The sequence below is a fragment of the Falco naumanni genome, chromosome 1 (assembly GCF_017639655.2).
Source record: "Falco naumanni isolate bFalNau1 chromosome 1, bFalNau1.pat, whole genome shotgun sequence".
In the NCBI taxonomy this organism is placed as follows: domain Eukaryota; kingdom Metazoa; phylum Chordata; class Aves; order Falconiformes; family Falconidae; genus Falco; species Falco naumanni.
In genome coordinates, this window is record NC_054054.1 from 64,581,207 (window position 1) to 64,593,717 (window position 12,511).

A 12,511-nucleotide genomic window follows, 5' to 3' on the forward strand; every position below is an offset into this window, starting at 1 on the left:
TTACCCCGAATCTCTATTGATGTTCAATTTCCAACCCAGGCACATCAGCAGAAAGAAACCCAGCCAAGCCAGTGGTTCTGAGCAGCCTGATTTTGCGAGGTTTAGTTGCACCAATGCAGAGCTCGCCAGTTCTAGCTCACTGCTGCAGACTGCCTGCAAAGTCCTGGGGAGGTAAATAAGTGCCTGTTTAAATATCGTGACACACTAAAGTGCAGTTATCAGGCAGGAGGCATGCAAGTGCATGTCGAAGTACATTCCTAAACGTGGCTCCTATGGAAAAGGTGGGATTCTTTATGGGAAAACTATTAAGCATATAAAGCATTTAGGCCCAGGAATTACAAAGGAAAGCATGACTCGGTATGAGGCAACTGGAAAATGCATTCCTGGAGAAGCAATTTAATCCAAAGGGGAGAGAACGGCCTCAGCTGGAAATATTACATCAGATTGCCACTTCATTGTTACGTCCTCTTCAGTGGCCCTTTACGCTATCAGGAGCCCTGGGCAGTGCTCTCTCCTTCAGTGCAGTGTGTTATCACGCTCGACATGTGCCTGCTCACAGCAGCGACGCTGGAGCTGTAGGTTTTGCCTTGAGCCAGAGACCTGAGCAGCTGTATCAGGATGGGTCCGTACAGATCCATGCTCTATCCAGATGCAGTCCTGTATACGTCTTGCTCCCTGGAATTGGTCCTGCTCATTCAAAGCTTGGTTAGACCTCACTGTGCCATCAGCGCTGACTGCAGAGCTTCTCTTATGTAAATAACCATCAGTCCCATCCTTTCCAACCTTGTTTGACATGGAAATATCATGTGTGATCTCCAGGTTGTAAGGAAAGCATCATCTCTTGAGCATCTCTACTTGACTTCAGTGTCTCCTACCATCTAACAGCTGCTCTTGCAAAGTTGCCGGTCTGCACTTTACTTCACTGAAAAAGGACTAACCCATATTTCTGGAGCCAGTCCTTCCAGCCTTCCACTGCTGCCTAACTCGCATGCTTCCTTTGGTTTGGTTGATTTTCAGGAGCTGTTTAAGAGGGAAATGAGGTTTTTTTCATAGGCGTTTTCTTCAATTTTTTTCCCTTGTTCTGTCACTAACTTGTTTTTTCTATTCCGTCTTTAATCTGCTGTCTTTATGGACTCAGCTTCAGAAAAGGGAGCGCTCTTGCAGGGCCTATGTCCAGGTATTTCTTGTGTTTTTAATACACATGTCCAGTTGTTTGACTGAATGACTGTGAAGTGAGTCTTGTCTCTGTGTATAATCTGATTATCACCATCTTTGTGGCAGCAAGTTCTAAGGTTAAGGTTACAGGATAGTAATTTCATTCATCACCCCCCCCACCTGCCCAGTTCCTCCCAGACTTGACAAAAATTTGGGGCAAAATCTCTGAATCAGAAAGTGGGAAAAATCACAGGAAAGATCTGACAAGACTCATCTGGCCATCAAAATAAGCGAAACAGTATGGGTGTGTGCAAGTAAAGAGTGCAAAACTCCTTCTTACAGAGGTGTCTCCAGACCAGCTGCATTTTGCTTATGGCATGTCACTCATATAATTGCCGCCTGCATTTCCTTAGTTTTCTTTCTTCTCCTCTTACACTTGCAAATTTAGAAACAATTTGAAATGGCATGAGGGAGGAGGTAGAATCATAATGAAATGCAGAGTGCCCTCGCAGAGGGATGTAGGAAGGAGGAGAGTGCTGCAAACTAAATATAGGATTAGGAACATAACATCCCGTGAAGTTCATTCAGCTGTGGCCTGACTTTTGTAGGCTTACATTGTGTTTTACATGAACAAAGTCAAGCCCCAGTGTTTTGGAAAGACCTGCTTGTAGGCTTTTGAAGAGTGTAGCCTGGGATTATTTATCCTGTCACCTTGCCTTATAGCATTTGCTCCAGTGACTTTTATATAAACCTGTTTGTATATTATGGGTGAGTTAATGCTGCTTTAAGAAATGTGAATGTTTTACCTTCTAATTTCTGTCTTGTGCTTGTGAACATTGATGTCGTACTTATGGGTGGTTGATCATTATTTATACGTGTATGTATGACATGCAGCGGTGTAAAAATGAAACCTGTTTTTCTGGAGGAGGCTGTCTATACCTGAATTTTCCTGCAAAATTCAACTTCATACATTCGGTATTTATTTGGTGAGCGCATATTTCATTTAGCATGTGGGATTAGATGGTTTAGATTTCTGGGACATTAAAAGTAAAACAGAACCCCTCTGCACTGGTAGGCTATCTGCCTTCCCTTTGGATGTGGTCATGAGAAAAAGTCACCTTTTCCCTTCCATATGCATTAACAGATAAAGATGAGATATAGAGTCACACGCCCCTTGTCTGGAGTGACTTCTTTTAAGATCCCAGAGAAAGTAACTAGCATGTGAAGGAATTTAGGGAATTTTTCAGTGCAACTCTCACTCCCAAGCTAGCTATCTTGTCTACTGATACCACTGGAAACATGGTGAGGCTGGTTTGACCATGGACCTGTTGGGGACTGTGGCTGCTACCTGACCCATAGTTTTCCTTTCCACTACCTGCACAGGCATACTGTACAGAGCCAATGCATGTGGTCTTTTCATCTTCTTTCAAACAGTAGTGGATTGTGAGTTTAATAGACTGTACAGAAAAACTGTGATTGATGGAATAAAGCCTGAATATTCTGCACAAACTTCAGCTTACCCTTAATTTCAAGGACTTCTTTGCTTTCGCTTGGAAAGGGTACTTGTGTGTTTAAACATTAATCATGTACCTGCCTCTTTAGTAGACAAAAACTGATGAAAGCTCATTGCGTGAGCTGTTTGTTATAAATATGGACAAAGCTGGTAAATTATATTGAAGAGGGCAGTCCTGTAATGGAGGGCTTGAAGAATGAATTAGATGACCTAATTGAACCTTTCCAGCTCTGCTTTGTATTATATGGAAGTAAAGTAATGTATGTGGACGTGTTTTTCATACAGCATGTTTCCATTCAGAAAATCGTGTAGCTAAAGTAATCAGAAAATCTTGTGAAGGAAAGTTTGTCTGTAGTAACAGCTGAATGTGACTGCAGATATTCCTTTTACAGGACACTTACCCTTTACCAGGCAGTGAAATGTCTGGGCTGGCTAAGGCAATTCAGCAGAGATATTTCAACAAGTCTTAAATGATGAAATCCTGGACTTTGTGAAGTCAGCGGGAGATAGGAAGTCACTGGGAAATATGCTGCTGGTGGCAGAGAAACAGTTTTCAAACTTGCTGACATCATCTCCTTGTGCTGATCCCATTACTGTGAAGAGCATCCTTGAATAAATTTGGCTCACATGACTGGAAGTGTACCTTCAGTCCTGTGTTCCCTAGACAAAACAAAGTGGGTGCAAAGTTTGCATGAGAGTTGTCCAGCAATTGCAAATATCAAAAGTGCAATTGAGAAAAGGTGCATTTTGGGGTGAAGGAGGGTGATATAAGACAAAACCTGCTAAAATCAGTCTTATGTTTTTCTTTGGGCTGTCTAAAGGAGATGCGACAGAGCCCCTGCAGCGATTGGGCTGTAAAGTCCTCTTGAGCCCAAAATTAATTAATATAAAAAAATATGTTAAATGGATCTGAAAGTTTTGTGAATTACTCAAATATGAGACTGGGAATGCCATATCATATTATCATCTCATCACTCTGGATAACTTTATAATTAAAACAAATATTGATTTAATTTGTGCAGTGTCAAAATACTTGTTGAATTAAAAGTTCAGGGATTTTATTTACTAGCAATAGAGGTTACGAATTCTACTCCTTTAGTTGCGTGTGTGGTAATTCATTAGTTTTGTCTCAAAAATCCAACCGGAACCAACCCAACAGGCGACATGATAAATACGTATTAATATAAAGACTGGAGAATTGCTGAGACATTTTTCAGTGACGGTACTATTTAAGAAACTGTCACATGGGCTTCAATTTGTGATAGTAAGAGTCTACTTAGGCTGAGCTGACCTATGTGGATTTCCAAGATGGATGGGGTGAGTGGCCTTGGAAAGGTGCTCTGTTAGCTAGGGAAAGCTTGGACCCAGTGCATGGCTTTTTGGAGAGCAGAGTTCTGCATCTCTCGCATGCCCACTTTTCTGCAGTACACCGTTCTTGCACTCTAATTTGGGAAAAGGATGGAAAAGTCATCGTGTGGGAGAATGAGTCACAACGGGTGACGCATTTGATTAGCATAGCTTTGTTTTGTGACTGTTGTGTGATGTAAGCTGGTATGAATTTTCTGTAATTTTTTCAGAATTGATGTTTGTTCCTTTTCCAAAGGCATTCCCCCTTAAACTGAAGCACTGGAGTTGTAGAAAACACAAAATGTTTGTCTTCTGCAGGCTGTGAAACTGGATTTGGTGTCACAGATTTCTTCTGTGCTCTTCAGCAAGTGGCATGTGCTCACAGCTCCCCAACTTAAAATGTAATAGGTACGATTCGCCTGGCCTCTGAGAATGGAGGTAGAGTAGTAAAGAGGGGGGCAAAAAACCCCAAAAGGCTGAATACTTTAATATTGCAATAAGTGAGGCCGTAGAACATGGAGAGCTTAAATATGGGGAAGAAAAATAGAGAATTTTGCAGTAAGATTTAGTAGCTGTATACTTTAAGCTTTAATAAAGACTCATGCCACATCCTGGCATGCAGAGTCTTTTTATAACGTATTTGCACCTGATTGCAAAATCTGAGCTTACCTCCTTGCTTCGCTTGGATTTCTGGGCTGAAGCTCCGGGGCATCATGAGGCCAATGACTTTCCCTGCGGTGCCAGCCAACGGTCTCTTCCCATGTGAAATTGCGTGCTGTGTTTGTGATGCAGATCTCAGAAGACAAAAACTTCACAGGCTTCCCGGTCTTTATGACTTTTTATTTTTAAATCCAGTCTTGGTGGCTTCAAGCTGGAGGCTGGTGAGTACTATAGACGGGTGGCCACATGGGTGCCACCCCTGAGTGGCAGCTTTGTGAGAAGGGTGGAAGGACACAGCAGAGTTGCTTTTGCAGCATTTTCCTGGTCTAATGGTGTTTGCTGCCATCCTCCAGGCTGTCCTGTAAATCAGCTTGCCCTGTTTTGTAATTCTGGGCTTGATTGTACAGCAAATGGTGAAGATTATGAGGGTGCCACCCAGTCTGAAGGTCACAAGAGCTGCTGGGTGCAGGTGTCATTGGAGCCACTGAGGAAGCTGGTACGGAGCTGCTGGCAGGTTCCAGGTAGCAGACAATGGTGGGTGGTTGCAGAGGTGTCCTTCTGGTTCTCCTGGAAGTTTTCTGAACGCTTCACACTTGTAACATGGGCTGTTTGAATTGCTGTACTAAGCAAAAAAATGAAAGGCTTTCCTCGGAGGATTCAAGGCATTAAGTTTAAAGCTGAGTATAAGAGACTTTTTTTTTTTTTTCTTTGCTAACCTAGTACCTCTCAGCAGATAAAAGGTGCATCTGGGACTTAGCCAGTACTATTTAAAGTGGATTAATTTTGTTTGTCCCACTTCTCTCTTGCTTGCATGGCTGGTCCCAACTTCTGTGAAGACTAAACGAAATAAACTTGTAGCTCTGAGAGGGAGCATAAATTGAATTATGCTGTGTTTACTTGTGTTCTTGTGCCTGTGACAAGAAAGACTCTAACCTTCATTTATATAGAAAGGGGCAAATTAATGAGGATTTTCGAGTTCCTTGTTTGGTCACTTAATTGGCTGTATGACAAAGAGCTCTGCAGTGCATGTCAAACAACTTTCAGAGTCCTCTAATGATATGTGCATTGCTCGACTCCTGATGCTATTCTGCACAGCCTGTCAGGCGAGGTACCGTTGTTAAAGTGGCTGGAATAAATTGGCTAGCAGTGTGCATACAATGCCGTATATTAACCATAGCTACAGGGAGTACTTTTAGCAGCTTTTTCAAGAGATCGAGATGTTTGCCCATCAGCATCAAAGTGCCCCAAACTTTCATTTAATATAATTAAAAGGACATCTGAAAGAAGTGTGACTTGCAGCAGGGTTCTGCGGTTTGGTAGCCCTTTGTTAAAACTCAGTGAACTTAATATACTTCACAGCTTGAGAAACCTGCACTTGATTTGTGTCAGCAAGAGTGAAACTAGAAATCCCCACACTGCATGTTTCTGCCATGGTAAGCCTGTTGTTAGGGGAGAAGAGGATCAAAGCAGCAGCCTTGGGTTTGTCACAGGACTCTGAAATTCTTCACATGAATACTAAAAAGGAAGGTGACCACCTACTCCTCTACCTACAACTGAGCTACACCTAAGGTTACGTGCTCACATGTAACATAGCAAAACTCAGAAGAAAATCTACCGTTTTCTACATTGCTGTGTGTTTGCTCTGCTTTAGTCTGAGTCGGTCATGGAATCTGGTGGCACGGGTAAAAAGGCTCAGTGCAAATTGCCGCAGAGGTCAGTGAAAGATGTCCCTTTCATTTGGACCGTTGGAGGAAAGGATGAGTCTCACGGACTCCCTAGGAGTTCCTTTGAAGGCTATGGATATTGTGTCAAAGAGGCATTTCTTGTTTGCAGGCCATTTTATTTTCTTGCTACAGCTTTGCTCACTTCCCCAGTGTAATTACTCTAGCGGTTGCTTGTATAGTCTCATATCCCGAACAGTAGGGCAGCAAATACAGATGATTCATAAATGCAGTTCTCAGCTTATTCTGCAGGGAAGATCTCATTAGTTGAAATAGATCATATGTTACTTCCTTCTTCCCAATCAATTCCTTTTATTTCAGTCCTACAGATGCCTTCTGACCTTAAAATATTCTTCCTTGTATACTAAGCAAAGCAAAACCATAACCTGTAATTTGTAACCTTGTTATATTTTTCAGATCTCCTATTTTTTTGTGTGGTCCCATTAAGAGATTATTGGTAGTTCAAAGCCAAGATTGCAAACCTTGCATGCCTAGCACAAGACCATTAATTCCGTAGTTAAGCATTTTGTAGATGGCCTAATTTTAATAAAGGTCAATGCCTTTCTTCTCACTGCAGTCAGTTCTCAGTGCTGCTGAAATTCAGGCCATTTCTGAGTAAGTATAGTTCCTGTATCCACAGCACAAACATTTGCTGTAGACTTGAAAAGAGAAGATTTTGTGCTTTTTCTTTAGAGATTTTCCTCTGAATCTATGGAGTAATTTTAGAAATTTATCTGCAAGGTCAGGAGTTCTCCTTTTGCCTTTGCCATGAGTTGTAGGTTTTGGCTCAGTTCACCAAAACTGGTACCATCAGTTGCCAATCACCACTCTGGTATTAGATGTAGGCTAGTGCTTCTGGCTGAGTTTTGAAGGAAAAAGCAGGGATTGCCAGCAGATATTCTGATGATTTATTTATTTTTAAGCACTTGTGATCCAGCAAGTTTCAATCTAAATATGTGTTTGTCTGTTTTATTGAATGTTATAATTGTGTTGTGATGACCTTACTGCTTTGCAAAAAGCCTTAGACAGTGGCTGGGCTTCCCTGTAGGAAATTGTTTTCAGTGTGCTTACTTAGGCTTTAACATGAGAGAAATTTTAGTTTGGAATTAAAAGAATAAATGACAAGATGAAAAACGATGAAAGGATGAAGAGCCTTGTCAGACAGATTTGAAAGCACTTCTCAGCTAAGAAGTAGGATTTAATGCCAACATTTAGCCAAAATGACATTTTACGTGTTTTGGGAGCTGAAGAAATGACATAGGCATCTATTTTTGACCTGAAGTCCCACAGAATGGATGACTGTTCCAGTTTGATTGGTGACCCCTGCAGAATGGGATTGTCGTGCTGTTCATATGCCACTCTAAAAAGACACATAATTTCCTTAGCTGATCCCTTTCAATGCAATAAACTTGCCAGAAGCAGCTCCTTGCATGCCCAGACCCATGCTTTCATGCTGGTTCTCTCCTCCAAAGTGGCCGTTCTGGCTGCACCATGTCCATTCAGAGTTAATGGGAGTTTCTCTTGTACTGGTGCTTTTTCTGGCCAGAGGCAAGAATCTCACAGCTTCCAGCAGAACTTGCCATCAATGGCATTGATTGTGCCTTTAACTCAATTAGTTTGGAGGCTTGCAAATACTGATAGCTTGAGAAAAGGTTTTGGTTTAGCACTGGGTGTTTCATATGAATACAGAGCAAAACCAGTAGTTCTTGAACAAGGAAGCAGGTAAGCTTTTTTGAAGTAGCACTGCTTTCCAGTAAGAAAAAGGAAGAAAGCATAATGTGATCATTGAACCATATCCACATTTCAGTGCGTCTGCTCTCTGATGGGTTTTTCATTTTCACTGTGCACTGTGGACCTGAAAGGGTTTTCATGCTTTTTTTCCTCTGCTGATTGCCATAAAATGTCAAGCTGCTATTAAAAAGTAGGCTAGTAATGTTTTTGCATGCTTTGAATAAAGATGATGCACTTATTTTGGAGCAGTACCTGGAGACCTCAGGCAAAACCAGAACCTCAGACCATAAGCACAGCCTGAGGCTCTCTCTCTGTGATTTCACTCTACAGACTTAGCGCTGCTGTTCTCAGAAAGGATAGGCAAACGTTTTTTGTTGAGGCAGTGCCAGCAAACGGCCTTGGTACAGTGGTAGCTGTACAAGCACTGCTTGTTTCATGCACTAGCTGTGATTTTAGTCTACTGATGCAAAGCACAGCCTTGTTGCTGTAGCTCTACCCTAATTTTTGAAAGCACATTGCATGAAATGTTCCGGTGAGATCAAGGAAGACAAGTGTTAGCAGTATTACACAGGGCTTTAAAAGTTAAAAAAATGAAGATATTGTAATTAGAGATGTCATTGCCAAAGTGGTGCATTAATGCCTTATGCCACTGTCCTCATTCTCTCGAAGCTGCCCTAGGACATAAAACCTTGATGTAGGTTCCATGCAAAATAATGTATACATTGTGTTCAGTCTTCTCTTAGGAGGTGCTCCTTTGTAAGGAAAGACAAACTGAGTATTTGAAGATCACTCAGCAGAAGGATTCAACCAATGTTCCCTGTAGGGCCTGCTGGTACTCACTTGCCACGAAGCAGTATTTTCTCCAGTCATAAGTTTCTTAGGGTTTTTGTTCTTCCATCAGCTGCTCAGCGAGAGGCCAAAATGAACAATAAACATTTAGGGAGCTCCTAACTGTAGGAGAGCTGCTGGTTTTCTAAGGTTGGGTTGCTGTACTTAAGGCACCATAGCACATTGCAGTCTGATCCCACATTTGGCGATGGGATGAGTACATCTAACTAACGCTAATCTCTTAGTGATTTCCAGCGTTAACTCCCAATTAAAGACAGTTTTTTACATTACAGTATCTGCTTTTGTCAAAGAGCAGTGCCTTGGATGTTGGTACGTTGAAAAATAAATAAATGTGGTATCACTGGCTGTATACTCCCCTCCTAGGTTTAAACTGTGTGTCACATAGCCATATATTCTCACCAGACACTTCTAGAGGAGGAAAAGATAAAAATAAATGAACAAGAAGAATTCAGTTTTATGGCATTAAGTAGCTGTCACAAAGGAAATCAATGTGATATGTACAATTGGCCTTTTAGTAATGTATAATTACTGTAAGGCTCCTAATTAGTTGCCTTTTGACAATACATCTTTTAATACCAATTTGTAAGTGTCTGAGGAGGTAGGTTTACATTTTGTTTCACTTTTGTCACCTCAGAACAAAAGCAAGAAACCATGAGCAGATGCCCTTATTTGGGGGAAAAAATCTCCATCTGCAAGTTACTAACATTTATTTACATTGAATGTACACTCTGTGGTGCTGTATGACCACATAATGGAAGGGATCACCATCATGGGATTTGTTTTCTATGCTTGGCATGTTCTCGCTCTTCTCTCAGCATACAATTGTAACCACTGCTGGAGAGATGAAAGGTCCACCGAGTCTAATATTCTCTGACCCACGATGGTTGCTCTTCATGGACTTGTATTTAGGTGGGTTGGCTTTGCATGTATAGGTACCCTGACATCACAGGCAGCATACAGCTACACCTACATATCTCAGGGTAGAAAGGCAGATGGAAAGCCCTCCTTCTGGGCTCCCTTCTGCCATGCCCTTCTTCCCTTGTTTGATCTTAGGCTACCAAGGCTACCAACAAGCAAGCTATGCCGTGTGAAAGCCTTCCCTTGATGTCATTTGAGTTACTTTTGTCCTTCTCACTGTGCATATGTGGGGTGGTGCTGAGGTATGTTTGGGCTCCAAGCCCAACATTTTTATTTTGCATGAGAATCACAAAGGTGCTTTGGAAGTTGTTCACCCAGTTGAGCTGCATTTGGAAGAGGGATCAAGCAGGGGAAGAAAAGAAAACCACAGGAGAGGAGGCCCTCTAGCTTGGGAAGCAAGGACAAGGTCTTCAGTGAGGTAGCCATGAGGCATCCTTTATTAGGTGTTGTGTTCTTCAGGGACAGGATTAATCTCATGTGATTTGGGACACCTAAATGGGGGTAATACTTGCTGTAGTTCCTTCTGCTTTCAATGGGGAGAGAAACTAGAGAGCGTCTGGGCTCCCAGCTTGGCTGCATGTTAAATTCTGAAACTGAAGTGGGATGAAACTAGTTTAGAACTTTCCTGGCTCCCTCTGAAAGCCCCCACCTTTATCAGGATCACTGGGGATCACAGGTAAAACCTATCATTCCATTGGTTTCCAAGCACACCTATCTCATGCCGCCTTCATTTTAAAGGTCCTCCATCAGGGCTAACTCTCTTGCTGCTGTTCATTGTGAGGGTTCCCTGGGAGCTTGGCACTGCTGCTGCTTCTGTGCTGGAGCTTCAGCAGACCACAAAAGTCATGGGAGCGGGTTCTGAACCAGCCTAAACTATGACAGCTCAGCTTAAATGCAAAGGCTGATGCTTGTTCTGTGTGCCTACCTTCCCACAGTTCCCATTCCCCTGCCCAGCTTTTCCCAGTTGGCATCTTTGTCTCAAGAGACAGTTGCTTTAACAGCTGTTTTGTTTCATTTAAACACCTACCTCAGCTCCTGTCCAAAATGCAAACATTTCGTTAGCACCTCGTCTCCTTGGCTTCAGCCCACAGCACTCAGGCATAATGAAGTGCTGCACTCAGAAATATAATGCAGGGACCACTTGATTAATGCACTGAGACAGGTGAGGGGAGTGACCCTCTGGAAAAAGCTATGGACTGAATTTGTCTCAGATGTAGTGCCAATGGAGACAATCTACCAGCTTTGTTCAGATACATGCTAAGCACCTGGCCCAGATTCCTTGGAAATATTTCTGAAACTTTTGTGTCAGCCCCCAGAACCAAGGTGGTATGAAGTGGCTGGTTTCAGGTTAGTCACTTCAAGAGGATGGATGCTCACCAGCACTTCGTCCATTGGGTGTGGAGTACATGTTGTGCGGGAAGTGGCACATTAGGTCTGACTGGTGTTCCCTCTCAAACTTCGCACACACTTCAAAAAATAAATAAAAAACACATTAGCTAGAATGATTTTTCCTCAGAAAAATCTTTTCAGCAGATGTTTCACTGTAACACAAATATTTCAGCATCTGTTTCATGTTTTGACAAATAAGTATTACCTTTCCATACAGAGCCAGGAGCTGGATCTGCTGCAAAGACTCTTTTCACCATTCAGATACTGGTAAAAGTATCCAGGATGTTGTTCTAGCAGAGATTTAAAGACAACATTAGTAGCTGAGCTAAATGGAAGTAAGGCAAATTGTAGTGTGCAGGGTAACATTGAAAGGGGAGAAAAACTCTCATTTTCTACTTTCTGTGCCTAAAAGATCTTTGCAAGAAAACACCGTGTTGTGGAGAACCTGCACAGCAAAATAGTCAGGGTTTTTGGTCACTGGAAAAGAATGCTACCTCCTTTTTGCCTGTAAAGAGATAAGCTACCAAAGTAAACTACAGAATTTTATTAAGAGCTACAGAGATCAAGCTTCCAGAGTTTAAAACGCTGAACACACACCCCCCCCCCCCCAAATGCTATGGATTTTTACTGTTTCTTCTTGACTATTAAAGTCAGCCAGCTTTTTGTGTGCACATACTAAATGTGTTAAGATGTTTTTTAGACTCTATAGGAAAAAATCAGTTTAAGAATCAGTTTAAGAAATTGATTTATGGTTAGTAAGTTCCACTTAACAGCAAATGAGAGTGAGGTTCCTGTCCTGGATTGTAAAGGCTTGATAGCAAAGATACTTTTGCAGTGGCACCAGAGGACAAGATTTTCAGCCATTTTGATTTGCTTCAGTGGTTGAACCATGGATTGCTCCATACTTTGGGAAACCAACTGTAAGGCTCAGGAGAAATGTTGTCTATTAATCAGGGGACCAGGGAAGATCTATTTAAGGTACAGGAGAAGCTTGGCACAAGAACAAATGAGTTAATTGATCATTAATAGATGTAGGTTGGTGAGTAGGAGCTTTGTACTGTCAGAGGAGTCTGATTCTGGTTTAGTCTTCCAATAGGAGCCATGGTAGTACGAGGAACCTTCCAACCTGAAGGATATTTAGGATGAAGATGCACGTGGCAGTATCTCAGTGAAATGTCTTTTCTGGGGTTAAAAGCACCAGCAGTGGCGTGTCTAGCTGTCTAAGCTG

The 12,511-nt window shown here is 42.1% G+C and overlaps 1 protein-coding gene across 14 annotated transcripts in view; it reads left to right on the forward strand.

Moving 5' to 3' along the window:
- The window catches only part of ADGRL3 (adhesion G protein-coupled receptor L3), a 527,115-nt gene that overhangs the window by 430,422 nt on the left and 84,182 nt on the right, over positions 1 to 12,511 (forward strand). For 11 of the 14 annotated variants that reach the window (XM_040596934.1, XM_040597007.1, XM_040596917.1 and 8 more), the window contains one exon: positions 1,139 to 1,177. The exons of the other annotated variants lie outside the window; for them this stretch is intronic. In XM_040596934.1, coding sequence (XP_040452868.1) covers positions 1,139 to 1,177 — 39 coding nt within the window. The remainder of the gene's footprint in view (positions 1 to 1,138; positions 1,178 to 12,511) is intronic. 14 annotated transcript variants of the gene reach the window in all.